Source organism: Gossypium hirsutum, chromosome A10, assembly GCF_007990345.1.
Source record: "Gossypium hirsutum isolate 1008001.06 chromosome A10, Gossypium_hirsutum_v2.1, whole genome shotgun sequence".
Taxonomy (NCBI): Eukaryota; Viridiplantae; Streptophyta; class Magnoliopsida; order Malvales; family Malvaceae; genus Gossypium; species Gossypium hirsutum.
In genome coordinates this window covers 1,346,822-1,371,544 of record NC_053433.1, presented here as the reverse complement: position 1 = coordinate 1,371,544, position 24,723 = coordinate 1,346,822, and the positions used below count along the sequence as shown (strand labels likewise).

At 33.6% G+C, this 24,723-nt stretch overlaps 2 protein-coding genes across 2 annotated transcripts; both read right to left on the bottom strand.

Annotated features, from left to right (window-relative positions):
- Positions 1–912: 912 nt before the first annotated feature.
- Positions 913–1,930, bottom strand: LOC107925041 (cysteine-rich receptor-like protein kinase 15). The gene is made up of 4 exons (XM_016855608.2): positions 1,897–1,930; positions 1,557–1,794; positions 1,308–1,458; positions 913–1,224 (listed from the first exon to the last, which is right to left on the bottom strand). Exons 1-4 carry the CDS (start codon positions 1,928–1,930, stop codon positions 913–915), a joined length of 735 nt encoding a protein of 244 aa, XP_016711097.2.
- Positions 1,931–10,325: 8,395 nt separating this feature from the next.
- LOC107924967 (cysteine-rich receptor-like protein kinase 15) lies at positions 10,326–14,848 on the bottom strand. The gene is made up of 7 exons (XM_016855546.2): positions 13,963–14,848; positions 12,038–12,160; positions 11,764–11,954; positions 11,451–11,661; positions 11,107–11,344; positions 10,832–10,982; positions 10,326–10,749 (listed from the first exon to the last, which is right to left on the bottom strand). The coding sequence occupies exons 1-7, from the start codon at positions 14,762–14,764 to the stop codon at positions 10,438–10,440; spliced, it is 2,028 nt and encodes a 675-aa protein (XP_016711035.1). The 5' UTR covers positions 14,765–14,848; the 3' UTR covers positions 10,326–10,437.
- Positions 14,849–24,723: the final 9,875 nt, after the last annotated feature.

Genomic DNA, 24,723 nt, shown 5'->3' with positions numbered 1-24,723 from the left:
AATTCAAGTAAGAATGAAGAGATCTAACTTGAAGGCTCAACAACAAGAGGAATAATGGAATATATATAACGTGATTGAATTGTAATAGATGAACACTAATGTTTTTCTTTGTACACGTAACAACCAAGACAACTTTATAAGTTTGGGTCTTTTAAGGTATAAGTCTTGATTTTTTGAGGATATATAATTCTATGAAACATAGTGAATGTATCATAGAAGATTTAAAACTAAATATTAATGCATCATATATTAATTCTTTTTATTTAGATTTATATTTAATGAATTATAATTTTATACGTCATGATTACACATTATAAAAAATATTAAACTTCTGATAAACTAATATCGTTAGAACTGTTGTTCCAATAGGGTCGGAAGCGTGTAAATTATTGTACTAAAAAATCACACAAAGTTCAATTCCCAGGGAAGAGAGGTGGATCACATGGATCTCTTAAATACCAAGTCTTTTCTTAGTCAGAATATTCCTTCTATAGTAATTTAATAGCACAATTAAATACTATTATTATACCCTCAAATATTGAAAGAAAAATAGGATAAGAAAAAACACAAGAGTTTTAACGAGGTTCGGTAAATTATACCTACCTCCTCGGGCACTAACACCAGATGATAACTTTATTATCTCCAAAATATTACAAACAAATAGAATTCCTTAAGAATTCTTAAATGGGAGAAGAGAGAAAACTAAGAGAGAAAGATTGGTTAGGATGATTGAAATGAGAAATGAGAAGGCCTATTTATAGTTGAGGTTCAAGGACCAAACAATAAATAGCCCATTATCTCAATGACCAAAAAAAATTATCCCATGCCAGTTTTTCAAAGTCAACTTTAGGGTGCTAAACTTGCACCACTTTGTATTGTTTGCCATTAATGTTAACAAGAACAACTATCAAATTAGCGTGGCAAAAAATTTGAAAGTGTGACCTCATTAATTGAAAACACTCCATCATTTAAAATGAGTTTAGCTGGTTTTGGAATCACACGTCCAACAGAAAATGCCGGTTCAGATGGATGAGGAAGTGTTATGGTATCATCACTTGCCAACATGAAAACCACAGATAACATAGTCGGGCTGTCCACTGGATCTTCTTGTACACATAATAGCCCAATATGAATGCATTTAAGCACTTCAGAGGCCACACACGATGGAACAATGAGCTGATCTATTAGCTCCATTGCCTCACCCTTGGACCATAACTTCCATGCCTATAATTGTAGCTTAAAATTATTAGAACAATTAGCATATTTGATCTATAGTTTGAAGATAAAATAGAAGAAGAAAGACATACAAAAGTCAACAAGCTTTCACCACGCTCTGCAAGATGAAAACCATTATTCTTTTTTCCACTTATAATCTCTAGTAAAAGGACTCCAAAGCTGAAAACATCAGATTTAATTGAAAAGAGCCCTTCCATAGCATATTCGGGTGCCATGTATCCACTATAGTGAGAAAAATATTAAAACATTAGTAAATATTAATATTATAATGTTAATTATGACCCATTAGCTTATGAGGCAAGGAGTATATGTATACTTACTATGTTCCAACTACTCTATTGGTATTTGCTTCATTTATATCTTCACCAAAAATTCTTGCCATTCCAAAATCCAAAATTTTCGGATTCATTTTATGATCAAGTAAAACGTTACTAGCTTTAAGGTCTCTATGTATAATTTTGAGGCGAAAATCTTCATGTAAATACAAGATGTCTCGGGCAATTCCTTTAATAATATTGAATCGTTTCTTCCAACCCAGTTGTGCAGCCAAGTTCGAATATGACATAAGTGTGAAAAAAGAAGTAAAAAAAAGTTATTACATTTTGATTATTCATACACTTGCTAAGGTTGTTCATAAGTTAAAAGGTTTAAGGATCAAACCAAACAGGAAGACGTCTAGGCTTTTGTTGGGCATGAATTCATATACAAGCAGCTTTTCGTTTTTCTCCAAGCAACATCCTAAGAGTCTCACAAGATTTTTATGTTGTAATCTAGCAATTAACATTACTTCATTCTTGAACTCAACAAGCCCTTGACCCGAAGTTCTTGAGAGTCTTTTAACTGCAATTTCTTTCCCATTTGCTAGTCCGCCCTAAAAGAATTCATTTCGTTTATGTAACATCTACATATTTGATTTACACAGAGCAAATCTAAAGTTAGCTAAATATTCCAAAGCCATATTTACCTTGTATACAGGACCAAATCCACCCTGACCTAGCTTATTTTCATTAGAAAAGTGATCTGTCGCTGTATGTAAAATATCCAACTGAATAGAAGGAAATTCTTGAGCCTTTCCCACATTTTCTCCGTTCTCATTTACTAAGTCAAGTAATTGAACTTCTTGGCTGTTTTCTTTATCTGTAATCAAATGGAATTGTGATTGGAATTGGAATAGAACGAATTTGTAACGCTTGGTAGGAAGATTACTCCACCAATGCATACATTGATTGTTTCTCTTCCTCCAGATTAAGAAGGCAGAGGCAAAAACCACAACTAGCCCAAAAATCGCTGATAAACTTGCAACTAGTATTGGAGTCCTATTTGATTTCTTTTGTTTCTCTTCTTCTAATTAAAGACAAAACCAGATATTCTCAATCAGTTCATTGTAATCCTTATGATAGGGGATATTGTTTCCATTGGGGAAAAAAGAAGTAAACAATGAAAAACTCAATAAGTTCATTATTGGAACCCACCCACATTGTTTGAAAAGTCAAAAAGGGTAGGCACCGAAAGTAGAAAGTAAGATTGGTTGGCAAGTTGGGTTAAAAGTTGGCAAGGGATAATTGCAATTTTGGTCCCTAATTGTATAGGGACATTGCAAGTTGATCCTTAAACCTCAACTATAAATAGGCCTAACCATTTCTTACTTTCTTCATCCCACACTTGCCATTCTCTACTTAAGGCAGTTGTTCTCTCTCCCTATTTGTAAACTTTCACTTGTATTTTTGGAGTGAAATATATTTGGTAGTGCCCGAGGACGTAGGCAAAATTTGCTGAACCTCGTTAAAATTCTAGTGTTCTTTATTTTTTGTTTTGCATATTTTGCAAGTGTCATTGTAGTGATTTATTGTGCTATTAAATTACGATAGAGGGATATTCTGGCTAGGAAAGATCTGGTATGTAAGCGATCCTCGTGATCCATCTCTCTTTCCTGGGAATTGAACTTAGTGTGATTTTTCAGTACAATAATTTTACTCTTTCACACGCTTCCGCGCAACAATTGGTACCAGAGCCAGGTTCGTACTATTCACGTATACGGTACTGTTCACGTATACAGTAGTTGGGATTGAGGAGAAAAATGGCAGCAGCATCGTCATCAGCAAGGAATACTGTGACAAATGCAAAATTTGAAGTAGAGAAATTTGACGGTACCAATAATTTTGGTATGTGGCAATGTGAGATCCTGAATGTCTTATGTCAGCAAGAGCTAGATATAGCCCTTGAAGAAAAACCTGACAAGATGGATGACAAGGAGTGGGCCAAGATCAATAGACAGGCGTGTGGTACAATCCGCCTATGTTTGGCCAAAGAGCAGAAGTACTCTGTCATGAGGGAGACATCAGCGAAGAAGTTATGGGATACACTGGAAGAAAAGTTTCTAACGAAAAGTCTTGAAAATAGGCTTTATATGAAAAAGAAACTTTATCGATTCACGTATGCACCCGGTATGTCGATGAATGACCATGTGAACTCATTCAATAAAATTTTAGCAGACTTGCTAAATTTGGATGAGAAATTTGAAGATGAAGATAAGGCATTATTATTGTTGAATTTCCTTCCTGATGAATATGATCATCTTACCACCACATTGCTTCATGGGAAGGACACGATCACATTTGATGCAGTCTGTAGTGCGTTGTATAGATCTGAGACTCGAAAGAAAGATAAAAGAGATCACAGAGATACAACCGCAGAAGTCTTAACAGTAAGAGGTCGTTCACACAGCAGCAAATCTGGTAGAAGGGGAAAGTCCAAAGGGAGACCTGCCAAAGATGAATGTGCCTTTAGCCGTGAAAAAGGGCATTGGAAAAAGAATTGTCCTAAGTTACAAAAGGGCAAGGCTATTTCTAATGCATGTGTAGCGGAGCATGATGAGGAGTCAGACTTTAGCTTGGTTGGCATGGCAATGGCATGTCAAACGGATGAGTGGATTTTGGATTCAGGATGTACTTATCATATGTGTCCTAATAAGGACTGGTTTTCTAGTCTTAAAGAGCTAGAAGGTGGAATTGTTCTTATGGGCAATGATAGTGCTTGTAAGACAATGGGAGTGGGTACAGTCCAATTGAAGAATCACGACGGCTCAATCCAAGTCTTGACAGATGTTCGCTACGTACCTAGCCTGAAGAAAAATCTCATCTCATTAGGTGCCCTAGAATCTAAAGGGCTCACAATCACTTTGAGAGATGGATTACTAAAAGTAGTAGCTGGGCAACTGACGGTGATGAAAGGCACAAGAAGAAATAACTTGTATTTTTTAAATGGAAGTACAGTTATTGGATCAACATCAACAGTTTCTACAAAAGATGTAGATTCAGAGGCTACCAGATTATGGCATATGCGATTGGGACATGCTGGTGAAAAAGCTTTGCAGACATTGGTGAAGCAAGGCTTATTGAAAGGTACAAATTCTTGCAAAATGGAATTCTGTGAACATTGTGTTCTGGGCAAGCAGAAGAGGGTAAAATTTGGTCCAGCAATTCACAATACGAAAGGAATTCTGGACTACGTTCACAGTGATGTGTGGGGACCTACCAAAGTAGCTTCTTTGAGAGGTATGCACTATTTTGTTACTTTTGTTGATGATTATTCAAGAAAAGTATGGGTGTATCTAATGAAAAGAAAAAGTAAAGTTTTGGATGCATTTCTGAAATGGAAGAAGATTGTGGAGACTCAGACTGGTCGAAAGGTCAAACGACTTCGATCAGATAATGGTACTGAGTACAAAAACGATCCATTTCTACAAGTATGCCAAGATGAGGGCATTGTGCGACACTTCACTGTTCGGGATACACCACAACAAAATGGGGTGGCAGAACGAATGAATCGAACTATACTGGAGAAAGTTCGATGTATGTTGTCCAATGCTGGATTGGGCAAAGAATTTTGGGCTGAGGCAGTTACATATGTGTGCCATCTAATTAACCGTTTGCCATCAGCTGCAATAAATGGAAAAACTCCAATGGAGATGTGGACTGGTAAATCTGCTACTGATTATGATTCTTTGCATGTATTTGGTTCCACTGCACATTATCATGTAAAAGAATCTAAGTTAGACCCAAGAGCAAAGAAAGCATTATTCTTGGGTATAACTGATGGAGTAAAAGGATATCGTCTCTGGTGTCCTGATACAAGAAAGATTGTTTTCAGTAGAGATGTGACTTTTGATGAATCAACATGTTGAAGTACAAGGATTCACAAAAGGATGACAAAACCAGTAGTACTTTGCAGCAGGTGGAGCTTGAAAAGGTTAACGATGATCCAGCTAATATTGAAGGGACAAATGATGAAGAGGTTCCTACCCAAGAACCTCTACAGCAACAAGATTCAATTGCATATAGAAGGCCAAGAAGAGAGATTCGTAAGCCTGCTCGCTTTGATGATATAGTGGCCTATGCACTTCCAATTACAGATGATGATGTTCCTTCTACTTACACAGAAGTAATAAGTAACCCTGATGGTGTAAAGTGGAAGCAAGCAATGAATGAAGAAATGCAGTCTCTTCATAAAAATAAGACCTGGGAGTTGGTGACACTACCCAAGGGAAAGAAGGCAATTGGATGCAAATGGGTATATGCAAAGAAGGAAGGATTTCCTGATAAAAATGAAATTCGATACAAGGCTAGATTAGTAGCAAAGGGTTATGCTCAGAAAGAAGGAATAGACTACAATGAAGTGTTTTCTCCAGTTGTGAAGCATTCGTCTATTCAGATTTTGCTAGCCTTGGTTGCGCAATATGATCTTGAACTAGTTCAGCTTGATGTGAAGACCGAGTTTTTACACGGTGATTTGGAAGAGGAAATCTATATGACTCAGCCAGATGGATTCAAGGTTGCTGGAAAAGAAAATTGGGTTTGCAAACTGACAAAGTCGCTTTATGGATTGAAGCAATCTCCGAGGCAGTGGTACAAGCGATTTGATCAGTTCATGAAAGGGCAAAGGTACACAAGAAGTAAATTTGATCATTGCATGTATTTTCAGAAGCTACAAGAAGGAACTTTCATATACTTGCTTTTATATGTTGATGATATGCTAATAGCATCTAAGAGCAAAGTTGAGATTGAAAGATTGAAGACTCAACTCAATCTCGAGTTTGAGATGAAAGATCTAGGAGAAGCTAAAAAGATTCTCGGCATGGAAATATGGAGAGATAGAGCTCATGATAGAGTTAGCTTGTCTCAGAAGCAGTATTTGAAAAAGGTACTATAGCAGTTTGGCATGAACGAGCAAACAAAACCTGTAAGTACCCCGTTGGCTTCTCATTTCAAGCTTTCTGCACAACTATCTCCTTCGATGAATACGGAACGAGAATACATGTTGCAAGTTCCGTATTCTAATGCAGTGGGTAGCTTGATGTATGCAATGGTGTGTATAAGACCCGACATTTCACAGGCAGTTAGTATAGTGAGCAGGTATATGCATAATCCTGGAAAAGGACATTGGCAAGCTGTGAAATGGATTCTACGGTATATTCAGAAGACCGTGGATGTTGGATTACTGTTCAAGCAGGATAATACACTTGGTAAAGGTGTTATTGGGTACGTTGATTCTGACTATGCCGGTGATTTGGACAATCGAAGATCAACCACCGGTTATATGTTTACACTTGCTGGAGGACCAATAAGTTGGAAGTCTACACTACAGTCTACAGTTGCATTGTCAACCACAGAAGCCGAGTACATGGCTGTAACAGAGGCTGTAAAGGAGGCTATTTGGTTACAAGGTATGGCTAAAACCTTGGGGTTGGTTCAGGAGCATATTAACGTGTATTGTGATAGTCAATGTGCTATTCATTTAGCAAAGAATCAAGTCTATCATGCACGTACAAAACATATCGACGTACGATTCCATTTTGTGCGGGAAATTATTGAAGAGGGGAAAATTTGTCTTCAGAAGATCAAGACTGCAGATAATCCCGCAGATATGATGACCAAGGTGGTAACAGCAACCAAGTTCGAACATTGTTTGAACTTGATTAATATCCTGCAAGTTTAACAGTTGAAGAAGGCACTATCAAGTATTGTTGTCAAAGGCAGAAAGAATTGTGTGAAGATAAGATTATCCTAATCAAATCTTCAAGGTGGAGATTATTGGAACCTACCCACATTGTTTGAAAAGTCAAAAAGGGTGGCCACCGAAAGTAGAAAGTAAGATTGGTTGGCAAGTTGGGTTAAAAGTTGGCATGAGATAATTGCAATTTTGGTCCCTAATTGTATAGGGACATTGCAAGTTGATCCTTAAACCTCAACTATAAATAGGCCTAACCATTTCTTACTTTCTTCATCCCACACTTGCCATTCTCTACTTAAGGCAGTTGTTCTCTCTCCCTATTTGTAAACTTTCACTTGTATTTTTGGAGTGAAATATATTTGGTAGTGCCCGAGGACGTAGGCAAAATTTGCTGAACCTCGTTAAAATTCTAGTGTTCTTTATTTTTTGTTCTGCATATTTTGCAAGTGTCATTGTAGTGATTTATTGTGCTATTAAATTACGATAGAGGGATATTCTGGCTAGGAAAGATCTGGTATGTAAGCGATCCTCGTGATCCACCTCTCTTTCCTGGGAATTGAACTTAGTGTGATTTTTCAGTACAATAATTTTACTCTTTCACACGCTTCCGCGCAACATTCATAAAATCGAAGAGTTCCTTTAGTATATGAATGGAGGTTAGTGAGATGAACTTGATAAGAAGATAATTCAATCAAGTACTTTCTAATACATTTATAATCACCATTTACAAATATGAAACTCTGCATGTCATATATGTACATGAACAGTAAAGAATATCTTAGAGTGCCAATAAATTGAAGTTTGGATGATTTATCGTATTTTGCATAATAGTATTAAAATGGAACCAAATGAATAAAATTTGAATAAATTAAATATTAAACTTAATTGACCCGAAATCAAAATATCTAAATTTAATTGTCTTAAGTGTTAAATTTCATAAATTTCAAAGCACTTATTAGTGTTAACTTAAGTTGATTATACCCCAAATTATTTAATTTAGATTCTTTCAAAATTATCAAAATTTAGTTAACTGCCACAAATAAACTTAATATAGAACTAAGGACAATTATCAAAGCACTTATTAGTTAACTGCCACGACTAAATTTAGTTAAAGTCTGACTCCTCATCATGCTCCGCTACACATGCATTAGAAATAGCCATGCCCTTTTGTAACTTAGGACAATTTTTTTTCCAATGCCCTTTCTCACGACAAAAGGCACATTCATCTTTGGCGGGTCTCTTCCCTTTGGACTTTCCCCTTCTATTAGGTTTACTACTGCGTAAACGACCTATTACTGTTAAGACTTCTGCAGTTGTATCCCTGTGATCTCTTTTATCTTTCTTTCGAGTCTCAGATCTATCCAACGTACTACAGACTGCATCAAATGTGATCGTGTCCTTCCCATGAAGCAATGCGATGGTAAGATGATCATATTCATCAGGAAGGAAATTCAACAACAATAATGCCTTGTCTTCATCTTCAAATTTCTCATCCAAATTTAGCAAGTCTGCTAAAATTTTATTGAATGAATTCACATGGTCATTCATCGACATACCGGGCGCATACGTGAATTGATAAAGTTTCTTTTTCATATAAAGCCTATTTTCAAGACTTTTCGTTAGAAACTTTTCTTACAGTGTATCCCATAACTTTTTCGCTGATGTCTCCCTCATGACAAAGTACTTCTGTTCTTTGGCCAAACGTAGGCGAATTGTACTACATGCCTGTCTATTGATCTTGGCCCACTCCTTGTCATCAATCTTGTCATGTTTTTCTTCAATGGCTATATCCAGCTCTTGCTGACATAAGACATCTAGGATCTCACATTGCCACATACCAAAATTATTGGTACCATCAAATTTCTCTACTTCAAATTTTGCATTGGTCACAGTAGTCCTTGGTGATGACGATGCTTCTGCCAACAGTGTCGTATACGTGAATAGTGTCGTAAACGGTCGTATTCCCTCAGTACGAATCTAGCTCTGAAACCAATTGTTGCGTGGAAGCGTGTAAAAGAGTAAAATTATTGTACTGAAAAATCACACTAAGTTCAATTCCCAGGAACGAGAAGTGGACCACGAGGATCACTTAAGTACCAGGTCTTTCCTAGCCAGAATATCCCTCTATCGTAATTAATAGCACAATAAATCACTACAATCACACTCACAAAATGTGCAACATAAACAATAAAGGACACCAAAATTTTAACGAGGTTTAGCAAATTTTGCCTACGTCCTCAGGCACTACCAAATATATTTCACTCCAAAAATACAAGTGAAATTTACAAATAGGGAGAGAGAACAATGCCTTAAGTAGAGAATGACAAATATGAGATGAAGAAAATGAGAAATGGTTAAGCCTATTTATAGTTGAGGTTCAGAGATCAACTTGTAAAGTCCCTATACAATTAGGGACCAAAATTGCAATTATCCCATGCCAAATTTCAAACCAAATTTCGGTGCCATAAATACTCTTATTTTCGGTTCCAACTTTCTGACACCCGTAACTTTGACTTTTCAAAGATATGGGTAGTTGCTAATAGAGCTGATCATGGGCTGGGGGCCCGGCCCGGCCCGAAGGCCGCCCGAAAAATGAGAGGGTTTGGGTAAAAATATAGGCCCGAAAAATGGGTTTGGGAAAAAAATGAGGCCCGTTTAGAAAACGGGCCAGGCCTCGAGTAAGAGTTTTTTGGCCCGGGCCCGGCCCGAATTATATATTAATATATTTTTTTATTTTATTTTTAATCATTTTAAAATTTTAATATAACTTTTTTTTATTATATTCTCAATTTGTGTATTGTTTAAAAAATTATTTTAGTATTATTTTTATTTGTCTTAATATTTGTTTTTATGTTTTTAAATATATTTGATTTATTATATTTTTAAAATTTTTTATTTAATGAAATAAGAAAAAAAATTAATATGGGTCAGGCCGGTCCGGACTCGGGCTTAGTAATTTTATTTCGGGCGGGGCCCGGGCCTAGTAAACGGGCTTAAAATTTTATTTGGGCCCGGCCCGGCCCATGATCACCTCTAGTTGCTAATAATTCAAATATAAAGTAATGATGAGAAAATTTGAAGTAATACCTTTCAAATGCATTGCATCAATTGGATTTAGATTTGCTGGTTTAGACAAGAAAATAAAAATGAAAAACTTTTACATAAGCTTGAATGTTTAAAACAACGATCAAATTAGCGAGGTGAGAAATTAGAAACTGTAATCTCATTAACTGAAAAGACTTCCTCACTTGAAATGGGTTCAATTGATTTTGTAACAACACGTCCAACAGAAAATGCTGGTTCAGTTGGATGAGGAAGCTTTATGGTACCATCGCTTGCCAACATGAAAATCACAGATGACATGGTTGGTCTGTCTGATGGGTCTTCCTGCACGCACAATAACCCAATATGAATGCATTTAAGCACTTCAGATGCCACACACGAGGGGACAAGGAGTTGATCCATTAGTTCCATTCCTTCACCCTTAGACCATAGTTTCCACGCCTACAATTGTAGCTTAAAATTGTTAGTATAATCCGTACATTAAATAAATTGTTTGAAGACAAAAGAAAGGATGAAAACATACAAAAGTTAGCAAGCTTTCACCACGCTTTGCAAGATGAAAACCATTGTTCTTTTTTCCACTTATTATCTCCAACAAAAGTACTCCAAAACTAAAAACGTCAGATTTGATAGAAAAGAGCCCTTCCATAGCATATTCAGGAGCCATATAACCACTATTTTAATTCGTAAGAGATAACAAACAAAAAAAGATTAAAAGAAAATTAGATTATATCGTAGCAAATTTTAGAAACAAAAAATTATTAAATACCATCAAGCAATGAGTGTATATATACTTACTATGTTCCGACTACTCTATTGGTGTTTGCTTGGTTTATATCTTCACAAAAAATTCTTGCCATACCAAAGTCTGAAATTTTCGGATTCATTTTATGATCTAGTAAAACATTACTAGCTTTAAGGTCTCTGTGTATAATTCTGAGGCGAGAATCTTCATGTAGGTACATAATACCTCGGGCAATTCCTTTAATAATATTGAACCGTTTTTGCCAATCCAATTGTGTAGCCAAATTTGAATCTGAGATAAATGTGAAAAAAAAAAGAGTAAAAAACAAGTGATTACATTTTCATTACTTCATTTACTTGTCAAGGTTGTTGATTAGTTAAAGGTTTAGGGAGCAAACCGAACAGGAAGACGTCTAGGCTTCTGTTGGGCATGAATTCATATACAAGCAACTTTTCATTTTTCTCTAGGCAGCATCCTAAGAGTCTCACAAGATTTTTATGTTGTAATCTAGCAATTAACAGGACTTCATTCTTGAATTCAACAAGCCCTTGACCCGAAGTTCTTGACAGCCTTTTAACTGCAATTTCTTTACCATTTGCTAGTGTACCCTGAAAGAATTGTTTCAATTATATAACTTCTCTGGAATACTTACATACTTATTGATTCACACAGATCAACTCTAAAGCTACCATATAGATAACTGTAATTACCTTGTATACAGGACCAAATCCACCCTCTCCGAGCTTATTTTCATCAGAAAAATGATTTGTCGCTGCATGTAGAATATCCAATTGTATAGAAGGAAACTCTTGAGACCTCTCCCAATTTTTTCCACTAAAAGTTTCCTTTGAGTGCTCATTTTCCAAGTCTAGCAGTTGAACTTCGTGGATATTTTCTTTGTCTGTAATAAAAATCAAAATGTGATCGGAATAAGAATATAAAACGAATTTGTAATGCTTATCATGAAGTTACTCCATTGCATACCTTCACTGTTTCTCCTCCTCCATATAAAGAAACCAGAGATAAAAACCACAGCTACCCCAAATATCACCGATAAACTTGTAATGAGTATTCGAATTCGGTTTAATTTGATATGTTTCTCTCCCCCTAAATAAGAGCAGAAGTTCTCAATTCAGTTCATGGTAATCCTTATGAACACGGGATTTTTCTCTTTTCTTAACATTGATAGGTTCAAATGCACTTTCCACAGCCAAATTAAACACATCCATCCTATAACACACTCTTGATTACAAGGCAATCGCGATGATAAATGGGCACTTCTGGTGTGCAAAATGCTCGGGAATTATACATAATGTTAATTAATTACAAACCAAACACAACAAAACATTGCCTCCTAATAAAAATAACAATGCTATTGATATTTAAATTTCACCAAATAAGTAAATTCCAAATAATCCATGTGTCAAACTCAATTGATATGAAATCAAATTTATACTAATCAATCAAATGTCGAATCCAAAATATCTCAAAATTTTAAAATACTAATAACCAAATGTCGAATCCAAAATATCTCAAAATTTTAAAGGCACGAATTAGTTTAACCTAATTTAGCTCGATCCGAATTCAATCAAACCCTTCAATTAATGGTTCTAAATTGATTTGTTTATGGATTGGTCTACCTGTTTAAGTTTAAAGGCTTATCCGAAATATGAAAAGTTTGAAAAAAAAATATAAGACTCAAAAAATAGGTTTAGATATAAAATTTAAATCCATTTAAAATGTGAGTCGAATTTGAGCTTCAAAATTCAAGTCTTGATTATGTAATTTATATCATATAAAAGTAAGGCTTAAAATAGCATTTGGTATTCTGAAACTTTTTTTTAGCCCAATTTGGTACTTGAACTTGACACTTTTCCTAATTGGGTACCTAAACTCTTTGTGGACCCAATTTGGTACATGAACTTGGCATTTTTTCCTAATTTAGTGCCTAAATTTTATACCTAAATTTATTAAATGTTATACAAATTACGCAAAATACTAATGGTGTTATTTTTTTTTGTTATGCTATAAAAATATTATCAGTGTTAGAGGAAGTTAATGTAAAAAAAAAAGGTATTGAGCTATGATTAGAGAATTAATATTAAATAAGAAAAAAAAGAGTTCTAAAAACCCAAATTAAAAGAAATTCATAATTTTTTATTAATAAAATAATTAACTAAATAAATAAAACTAAAAGTAATTCAACATATAAAATACAAAAAAAATCATATCATCTGTAACATGTCGATCATACATTGATGCTACCTCATAAAAGAATAACATTGTTAGTGTATTGGAATAATTTGTAAACGTTTGAAAAGTTTAAGTACTAAATCAAACAAAAAAAAAGATTAGGTACCAAATTGGACCCCAAAAAGATTAAGTACTAATTTAAGAGAAAGTGTCAAGATTAGTACCAAATTAAGAAAAAGTGTCAAGTTTTTTAGTACCAAATTAAAAAAAATAGTAACCAAATGGGGAAAAAAATGTCAAGTTCAGATATCGAATATTATATTAAGTCTAAAATTAAATATGTAATAATATAGTACTATGTAAACATTAAATAGTATGCGAGGTTATCTAAATTTAATGTTTTAATAAAAGAAAAACATCTAAAACATTAAATTAAAAATAATAAATTTTAAAAAATTAATATGAATAGAAAATATTAGTAAATTTCAACAAAAATTAAACCTATATTCAAGCACAGCTAGGCCTGGGTAAACATAAATTGCACTCAATGTTTTGGTAATTTCTGGTCCGACTAATTCGATCGTTTGGTGTGATTTTATTAAATAATTTTATAAAAATAGAAAATAGAAAAACTCGATTCAACTAGTTGAGTTTTTTTGGGGGCTAAAATCAATAGGAAAAAAAAAGGAAGAACAAAAAATTATGGTGAGAGAAACCTTTAGCTGGAAGAGCTGCAACCACGGTTAGATTAAAGAAGGGGTTAAATTCATATCTGACGCTACAGCTTGGATTGAAAGCTCTTCCACCTTGCCGTCCAGCCGGAATATATGCTCTGGCTCGTCGCAAACATCTACCGCAATCCGCACCTGATAAGTCCGGTGTACAATCGACCCTGATGTACAGTGTTTGAAAACTAGATATATTCTCAACTCTAGTCACGTATTTTGAAACACCTACCGGTCTACTTTCCGCCATGGCTATAGTTTCATTGATCACCTTAAGAACAAACTTCTCGAAACGGTCTTCCTCGGAGATAGTCACAATCGAAGACCTACCGCTCAAGAAGTAAATTGTAGGGGTTTCAGTCACAACCGAAAAGATGTTTCGGTTCGAGTAGCGTAGGAAGCATTCTTCGTACCAAACCACCGCCGTCTTGTCGAGGGGACAACGTCGGGAAATGTGGGTGGCGGCGTAGGTGACACAAGCTTGGCAGGCGCTGGTAGAAATATCCCCACGGCAGAGGAAAAGACCGTATACCATGTCAGGGCTATTCCCTGCGGTTGTGTTGTAGAAAAAAACGCCACGGGTAACATTAGACGATAGCGAAGACAAAAGGGTATCACGGTTGGCTTGGTAAGTGCTGTTTATGGTGAAAGTGGTGGTGTTTGGACAGGATGGGATTCCAAGTCTATGCTGTTGAGCTTCAGTTGCGGGGCTAAGCAAGGAAAGAACTGTTAGTAACAGCACCAGGTTTATGAAATTGGTGGAGATGTGCCTATGTTTTGTAATAGAAGGCATCTCCTTATTTTACCTTTGCATCATAAGACTGAGAGACCAACTTTATAAATCTGTCCTGTCAGCCATAAATTATAAAGTTAATTCACTTTTGGGGACTATTGGAATCTCTCTAGTTGACCTATTGGTTAAGCGCTTTTACTCTTCGAGTTGTAAGAAATATCTAGTTATGATGTGCATGTGTATTGATGGTGATTTACTTTTGTCAATTGTGTACGAGATTTGTAAAAGTTATTATGAAAATATGTTTCTAAAGTATTTATTTAATTTGTTATATAAATTAAAGATTATTTTAAAATATACTATTAAACATATGGTGAATCACAAGTTAACAACATGATTTAGCCGATAAAAAAACTCTTACTGTGTAAATTAAAATAAAAATGATATATTATAATAAAGTAAATAAGTATATAACCCAATCGAAACACATCGATTATTTAATACTAATTTAAGAATGAAAGGATACAAATATGAATATTATATCCAACACATGAATAAGATAAGAAGTGAAGTTGATAATTGAGACCCAGCATCCTAAATGTGAGTGCTTATTGGACCCTCCACACTACTACCAATAATGTTAAGTAATGATGATGATTTAGTAATTCACCCAATCCTTTTGTTATTGGACGAATATTTTATGAAATTATATTTAATAAATGGGTAAACTTCATTTTATATTTTTGTCATTAAGTTAAGTTTTTTTAAAAGTTTAGTTAGTAAATTTTAAATGACGATTTGACAATTAATTCGATGGAACAGTATTCATTGAATAAAAGAATATATTTTAAATTTAAACTAATTTAATAGTCGATATCAAAAATTAAAAAAATTATTTAAATTTTAATATAACATAACATTAAAAAAAATCATGTTGAGATGTATTTGAAAAAGTCATAATAATTAGCGCAATCTTCATCCATTCTTAAAAATAGAAAAATATAATGAATGCACTTAATTACATTCAATTCGATAAGTCCACTAATACATTATAATATACAGAAACATCACACATATGAAAGAAGGCATTGTAATATTTGAAATACAAAAGGGATAGTCCACTTTCAAGTATTCTTATCATGAGTTCACATTAGTGATTCTACAATATTACAACTCGTGTGCATTACTATTTCTTTATTATAATCCAAACTTTTAAGTAAACTATATGTATTTATAAGATGTGGAAAGTTTTCACTCATCCGCCATTGTTGAATTCTCATTCAATGAATTTGCCCCTGCATTTACGATGGCAGGCTATAGGTGCATTGTATTTATTATCCTTTTATAGTTCATTGTGTTTAAAATCGAATCAAGTAGATTGGATTAATTGAATCAAGAATCGATTGAAATATTGATCTGGAATAAGAGGTTGAATCAATTGACTCACGAATAGAGATGTTCATGTATCAGGTCGAGTCGGATTCAGGTAAAACTTAAGCATGATATTAATTTTTTATGCTTGCCAAGCTCAGCCTGGCCTAAAATATAGGCCTAAAATTTTGTCCAAATCCGTCCATATTTATAAAAGATTAACTTAAACACATTTCAGACCCACTTATATTTTTTAAAAATTATTTTTATTATTTTAATTTAATATTTTTTATTTATTATATTTTTTTATAAAATCATCTTAACATTATTTTAATGTTTACATTAGAATAGTATTATATATTTAGTATAAGTTTATTTTTTTTACTGTGTTATAGATTACATAATACAAAGTAATATAAACTTAAAATCGGGTCAGGTCTGGCTGGGCCAAGGTTGAGCCTTGAATGTTTAAGCCCGAGGCTAACTCATATCTTAAATGGGCCTAATTTTTTTTTGCCAAACCCATTTTTGGGATTAATATTTTTACTCAAACCCTCCCAAATTTCAAACGGGCAGTCAGGCCTGGACAGGTAGCCTGGCCATAAACAAGTCTACTCACAAACCAATTGAATTGATTGATCGAATAGATTGAACCAATTTTTTTATTTTTTATTTTTAAATTTTTTTAAATAATTTATCTAATTAAATCAAATAAACCGATCAAACCAAAATATAGTGGTCTAACCAGTTTGATCACTGATTCGGTTCTAAAAACCTTAGCTAGTTCTCAAACTTTACGAGAACCTTAAAATTTGAAAATTTCCCCCAAAACTAAAATTTATCAACATTTTATTTGAATCTAAAGAAAGAAATATTAAATTATTAACTTATGTTATCATACTAGTTTTTTTTTGTCTATGCACAAGTTTTGTTGTTTATATCAATTTTTAATATTTTGTATTTATTTAATATTTATTATAAAATTTGTTTCGCTTCAATAATACTATGGTTGAGAATGTAAAAATACAAATGTTTGAATTTTAGAATTATACAGTTTGTATTATGATGAATATAAATTAGGAATGGAAAATTTTAATATTTAAAATAAATTTGAATTAATTACTAATATTCATTGAAATTTAAAAAAAATTGTAATGATTCAATTTTAGCCGATGTCAAAAAATACAATTTTGGAACTTAATTTCGTATATCGAGTCTATGAAATATTGAATAGAAAGATTTACATATTTTGTATAAAAATATATTAGTTGACAGTTGAATAATTAAATCGAGAAAGCTATTAATTATAATATAGAGATTAAATTATAATGTACAATCGTTATTAAGTTTTAATTTATAATTGCTTAATTATAATATAGAGATTGTACATTACAATTTAATCTCTATATTATAATATATTAGTTAACCAAAGGACTTAATGGTTATTTAACCATTATTAAATTGACTTAGTGAATGGGCTGATCATGATCATCCATTTCCACTAACTTTGTCATGATTAACTATTAGCCATTAAATTAGAATCAATTAAGGTAAACTAGTGTCTTAATGACATGTTTATAAATATGAGGTGGGAGAGAGAATATATATATATCATCCTCTCCACCATTGTCGTCCATTGCTAGGAAATGAAAAGAAAGAATCTTCTTTTCCTTTTCAATTTGCTCCAAAATCTTTAAGGTAAACATACTTTTCTTTTGAATTCTTTATGAAATTATGGTCTTGTAAACTAGATTTAGTAGACCCATGTGTTTAGAAATTTGAATTGGTTAATGTTCACCAAATTACCATGTTGAACCTTAGTGAAATTTGAGTTGATTATGATGAATTATAACAAAATATGTATGGATTTTGTTGATATTATATTAGAAAGGTAGTGAAATTAGCTTAGTATTAAAGGTTTAAATATATAGTTAATTTTGATATTAGGGATTAAATTGAATAAAATGAAACTTGTTAGAAAATTTTGTCATAGATTGAAAGCTTTGGGTCCCTAATGAAAGAATATGAAACTTGATTTTGATTCAATACTAGATATCGAAACATATGAGCATTTCAAATATAGTGACTAAAATGAATAAAATGTAAACTATGTTTAATTGATATGTTTTTCATGTGATTGCGTGAAAACGAATATTATTTCTATAATCAAATTATTGTGCATAGCTAAAGATGACATCAGGCGGTCTAGAGATAAATAAAAGGTGAAGCCCATAGACAAGTAGCCTATTTCGGTTTGTGCTACCATGACTTGGTTTAGTTCATAGTTTAACTAAATATTAAATTGAGTAAGGAAAGTTAAGTTTTACCTATGACTTAATGTTTAATTGTAATTGCTATTTGATGAAAGATGTTGTGATAACATAAATGATGACATGAATATGATAATTTGATATAAATATGTGAAAATATAGTGTTAGAATTAAATGACCCGAATCCTGATTTAAATAAAATACAGTGGTAAAATAAAATAAAAGTAAAATCCATGTAGAACTACACTTCTTTTATTTTATTTTAGAATAAGGTCTTTTAAACCTTATTAAACTCCATATATTTTATATTGATTAGAATAAGGTGTTTCAGTCTTACTAGAATATGGCTTTACAAAGCCTATAAATAGACATAGTTTATTTCTCTTGTAATTATTTGAATTCAACATAGTGAATTTTCTTTTCCTCTGCCCGTGATTTTTTCCCGAAAGGGTTTCCACGAAAAAATCTGTGTGTTCTTTATTTTTTTATTTTATTTTATTTTATTTTCACAAATTGGTATCAGAGCTTCCGAGTAGTTTATCTCGATCACGGTAATGGCGTCTTTGAATTATAAAATTTCTCTGTTAGACCGCAACACCAGATTTGCATTGTGGCAGATTAAGATGCAAGCAGTTCTTGCGCAAATGGATCTGGAGGATGCCTGCTAGGGATAGATAAGATGACTTCAACATTAACAGATGAAGAAAAGAAGCGTAAGGATCGAAAGGCGTTAACACAATTACATCTGTATTTGTCTAACGAAATTTTATAGGATGTGATGAAGGAGAAGACCGCCGTTGCATTATGGAAGAGGCTAGAACAAATATGTATGTCGAAAACTCTAACAAGCAAGTTGTATATGAAGCAGCGTTTTTATACTCATCGTTTGGAGGAAGGTATGTTTGTACACGAATATTTAACAGTGTTTAAAGCAATTCTCTCAAACTTTGAGGCCATAGAGGTTCAGTATGATAAGGAAGATCTAGGTTTGATTCTACTTTATTCGTTGCCTTCATCTTATTCATCTTTAGAGACATGATTTTATATAGCCGCGAGTCTCTCACAGTTGATGAGGTTTTTGATTCTTTGACCTCGTATGATAAGATAAAGCATCTTGTGGTTAAACCCGACTCTCAGGGAGAGGGTCTCATTATTCGTTAGAGACAAGATCGGAATGCTGATAATGATCGTGGTAGGACACAGGAACAGAATCCTCGTGGTAAATCTAAGGGTAGATCAAAGTCTTCAAACAGAGGTAAAATTTGTAACTTTTGCAAGAAGAAAAGGTACATTAAATCTAAGTGCTATAAGCTACAAAACAAGATTAAAAGGGAGGCTGCAAATCAAAAGAGAAAACAAACAGAAAATTCTGGTGAAGCTGATATTGTAGAAGACTACAGTGATGGTGAACTTCTAGTCGCTTTTGTCAATGATTCTAAAGTAAGCGAGGAGTGAATACTTAATTCAGGCTGCACCTTCCACATGAGTCCTAATCGGAATTGGTTTACAACTTACGAAAACAGTGTCTGAAGGTGTTGTTTTGATGGGAAATAATGCTTCATGTAAAATCGCAGGTGTTAGAATAATTAAAGTTAAGATGTTTGATGGAGTTGCCAGAACACTTAGTGACGTACGACATGTTCCAGAATTGAAGAGAAATTTAATTTCTTTAAGTACTATTGATTCAAAAGGGTACAGATATTTAAAGATTTCCAAAGGTTCCTTTGTTGTGATGAAAGGGCAGAGAAAGACTACCAAGTTATATGTTTTGCAGGGTTCTACTGTTACTGGTAATGCAGCTGTCGCTTCCTCTTTCTTATCAGATAATGATATTACTAAAATTTAGCATATGCGCCTAGGGCATATGAGTGAGAATGGCATGGCAGAATTGAGTAAAAGAGAACTTCTTTATGGGCAAGGAATTTACAAACTGAAGTTCTGTGAGCACTGTATTTTTGGAAGCAAAAGAGAGTTTGATTCACCAGAGGAATCCATAACACGAAGGGAACGTTGGAGTATATTCATTCTAATCTGCACGGGCCATCCAGAGTGCCTCCGAGAGCTGGAGCTAATTATATGCTAACTTTTATTAATGATTTTTCTAGAAAAGTTTGGGTGTTCTTCCTGAAGTAGAAAAGTGATGTGTCTTCCGTATTTAAGTCTTGGAAAATTATGATTGAAAAATAGACGGGAAAAAAAATAAAATACCTCCGCACAAACAATGGCTTAAAGTTCTGTTCTGATGAGTTTAATAGATTGTGCAAGTCAGAAGGGATCGTGAGACACTTGACAATTAGTCATACTTCACAGCAAAACAGCGTTGCAGAATGAATGAACAGAATGATCATGGAGAAGGTTCGATGTATGTTGTCAATTCCAACTCACCGAAGTCGTTTTGGGCAGAAACAGCCTATACTGCATGTTTTTTGATCAACCGATCTCCATTCGTTGCCATTGAAAAAAAGACTCCACAAGAGGTATGGTATGGTAATCCTGCTAATTATTCTTATTTGAATATCTTTGGGTGTCTTGCGTATGCTCATATTGATAATGGAAAATTGGAACCGAGATCTATTAAATGTATTTTTCTTGGTTATAAAGCTGGTGTAAAAGGGTATAATTTATGATGTCCTGAAATTAGAAAAGTTGTTGTACAAGTCCAATTTAGCCTTACCCTAACCCAAAAAAAAACTAAACCCAAATTTAATCCCAATACCCACTAAACTAACCCAACTACCTACCCAAACAGCAAAATAAGCCCAAATGGCCCAAACCCAAACCCATTAGTCAAACTAGAGTTTCAAAAAAGTTGAAACCCTAGCTTATCTTCTGCCACCAGCCGCACCTACCCTAGCCATTGCCTCTGCCATGCCGCAGACGTCAGCACGCCACCGCCCTTTGTCACCGTCCAACTTGCACCTGCAAAACATCAATGAGAAAAGACAGCAAACACAAAAAAAACATGTAAATGGCTATAAAAAGCCAAGCATAAAACCATTGTAAGGATTCGGCAATTGGAGAAATACAAAAAAAGGATTTGATTTTTCTTTAAGAACAAAAAAACAGCAAACAAGCAAATCAAAAAACAAATTCATCGCACAAAGGTTTTGATTTTTTTTAGTTTACTCTTCTTCTTTTTTCTTGAATATACGTATACATATTTCCTTTATTTTCTTTTTAAAAAAAACAACATATATATAGATATATACAAAATACAAGAGAAAAAAGAATAAAAAACGCACCTTTTGGATTTTTCAGCCACCGTGCGCGGTGGCCGGCGACAGCGGCCGACGCGGCAGCGATCGCCGAAGTTCTTGCCAGATCTCGGGCTTGCAGAGAAAACAAAAGGGGAGGGAGAGAATTTGTTTTAGTTTTTTTTGAGGAAGTGAGAAAAATAAATTTTTTTTAAAAATTTTTGGTTTATATAATGATGCAAAACAGCGCCGTTTTGGGCCTTAGCCTTAAGCACCAAAATGACGCCGTTTAAAGCCTTGACCCACACGCTCCGACCCGACCCGCCTCAGGATCCGCGTGTTTTTAAGCGGAAGGGCTAATTGTACTTTTAGCCCTTCCGCTATTTTATTGTTTTGAAATTAGATTTTTCATTATTTATAATTTGACCCTGTAATTTATCTTGACTTTCAATTTGGTCCTTCTTGGTGCTGTGCGTTTTGGGAGGATGGGATATTGCCCATTTTGGTCCTCCCTTTGTTATCCGTGCGCCCAAATTGGTCCTTTTCTTTGTATTTTTATTCCGAATTGGCCCCGAACTTTCATTTTAAGTTCAGTTTAGTCCTTTTAAGTTATTTTTACTAGTTTTACCATTAACATTATTATTATTATTATTTAGTTATTATTATTATTATTGTTATATTATCATTATTATTCTTACTATTATTATTACTACTACTGTTATTTTTATTAACATATTATTTTTTTACCATATTATTATTTCCTTTTTTTATATATTATTATTGATATTAACATATACTATTATTAATGTACTATTATTTTCTATTTATTACTATTATACTTATTACTATTATTAATACTTTTTTTTCTTTAGTACTACCACTATTATTATATTTTTTATCTTATTAATGTACTATTATCATTTCCCACTTAGCTATTATTACTATTATTATTTTTACTATTTAATTATTATTAATATTTTATTATTCTCTTACATTGCTTGTTTGTTTTGTTCCTCCATTTCTGTTCTCATCATTCTTATTATGCGTTTATTTTTATTCTGTTATGTTCGTTAATATCGAAATTCATATTTGTTTGTTCATTCTTCGCTATTCCATTTTACCACGAATTTATATTAACCTTTACCCGACAAAAATAATTCTTTCATAAAAGCGATATTCCGTATTTGAAAATTCGAGAAAATCGTGCCCTAACTTACTGGGTTTCGATTTTTTCTCATTTAACCTAAATAATGGAATATTCTTTTTAATTGCAACACGAGTTTTGAATAAAATACTTATTCTCAGAGATACGAGGTGCTATGTCCTAACTTACTGGATATGACATCTTGTTACCTCGAGATGAGATTTTTGCAAACAAAGGCAGTATTCGGTATTTGGAAGTTCGAGATATCATGCCCTAACTTACTAGGTTTCAATTTCCTTCATTTACTCTAAATAATCGAATACCCTTTAAAAAAAGTTAAAATACACGAATTTTAAGGCAAGCTCATTCTCAAAAAGTTCGAGATGTCGTGTCCTAACTTATTGGATGTGACATTTTATCACTTTGAGACGAGAAGGTCTTTAACATTTGAGTGTATTTTACGAAAGAGGGATCGTATTTCAAAGTCCTTCAAGCTTTCAATTTTCGATACTAAGACACTAATTAATCAACTGGGTACCAATTTTTTGGGCGTATCGAGGGTGCTAATCCTTCCTCCAGCGTAACCAACTCCTGAACTCATTTTCTAATTTTCGTAGACCAAAAAATTATCGTTTTAGTAAATCTTAACTTTTATTAAAATGATTAATTTGAGGTGACCCGATCACACCTCGTCAAAAAGGATTGGTGGCGACTCCCATTCTTTCGTTTTCATTTTCAAAACCAAGTCGACCCTGTTTTTCAAAAAAAATGGTTTCGACAGTTGTGATTAGCAGAGATGTTTTTTTTATGAAACTGCTATGCTATCTAACTTATCTCTTTAAGACTCTTCCAATAAAGAAAATCAAAAGCAGGTGGAGCATCAGATTAATACAGAGTCAACTCCTCAAGCCAGTACAAAAATTGAGAATAGAGTTGCTTCTTCAATGCAATACTCCATCGTCAAAAACAAAACTAAAAGAGAAATTAAACCTCCAAAGAAGTATGCTGAGGCTGATCTAGTTGCTTATGCTTTAAATGTGGCTGAAAATATAGATACGAATCAAGAACCATCTAATTATTCTGAAGCGGTTAGCTGTGAAGACTCAGAAAAGTGGATGTTTGTTATGCAAGAGAAGATGAAATCACTCCACAAAAATAGAACATGGGATCTTGTAAAACTTCCTAAAGTTAAAAAGGTTGTTCATTGTAAATGGGTGTTTAAAAAGAAAAAAGGGACTCCAGGAGTTGAAGAACCCAGATATAAAGCAAGGCTTGTTACAAAAGGTTACAGTCAAATTCTAGGAGTGGACTTCACAGATGTGTTCTCCCCTATTGTTAAGTATAGTTCGATTCGAGCTTTGCTTAGTATTATGGCCATACATGATTTGGAGCTTGAGCAGTTAGATGTAAAAACTTCTTTTATGCATGGAGAACTTGAGAAGGATATTTACATGCAACAACCAGAGGGTTTTACAGTCTCAGAAAAAGAGGACTATGTTTGCTTGCTGAAAAAGTCCTTTGACGGTTTGAAACAGTCACCAAGATAGTGGTACAAGAAGTTTGATTCCTTTATGACTTCTCATGATTTCAAAAGAAGTAGTTTTGATAGTTGTTTTCTTTAAGAAAAACAGTGATGGTTCTTTTGTGTATCTACTTCTTTATGTTGATGACATGTTGATAGTAGTAAAAGATAAAGGAGAGATAAGAAAGGTTAAAGCCCAACTAAGTGAAGAATTTGAGATGAAAGATTTGGGACCAGCAAAGAAGATACTTGATATGGAGATTCTTAGAGATAGAAAAGCAAATAAATTGTACCTAAGTCAGAAGGGGTGCATTGAGAAATTTCTTTGCAGATTCAATATGCAAAGTGCTAAGCTTATTAGTACTCCTTTAGCAGCCCATTTCAGACTTTCATCGGCTTTGTCTTCACAATCAGATGATGAGATTGAGTACATGTCACATGTTCCATACTCTAATGCACTGGGATCTCTCATTTATGCTATGGTTTGTTCACGTCCAGATTTATCATATGCAGTCAGT

What these genes read in the sequence shown, in the direction of transcription:
- LOC107925041 (XM_016855608.2), bottom strand. Translation starts at nt 1,930, where the DNA reads ATGCCCAACAAAAGCCTAGACGTCTTCCTGTTTG. An exon ending in AATAGAGTAGTTGGAACATA is followed by an intron (nt 1,459 to 1,556) that starts GTAAGTATACAT and finishes TTCTCACTATAG; the next exon opens with TGGATACATGGCACCCGAAT. An exon ending in GTGAAAGCTTGTTGACTTTT is followed by an intron (nt 1,225 to 1,307) that starts GTATGTCTTTCT and finishes CTACAATTATAG; the next exon opens with GCATGGAAGTTATGGTCCAA.
- LOC107924967 (XM_016855546.2), bottom strand. Translation starts at nt 14,764, where the DNA reads ATGCCTTCTATTACAAAACATAGGCACATCTCCACCAATTTCATAAAC. An exon ending in TGCAGCTCTTCCAGCTAAAG is followed by an intron (nt 12,161 to 13,962) that starts GTTTCTCTCACC and finishes GCTCTTATTTAG; the next exon opens with GGGGAGAGAAACATATCAAA. An exon ending in GAGGAGGAGAAACAGTGAAG is followed by an intron (nt 11,955 to 12,037) that starts GTATGCAATGGA and finishes TTTTTATTACAG; the next exon opens with ACAAAGAAAATATCCACGAA.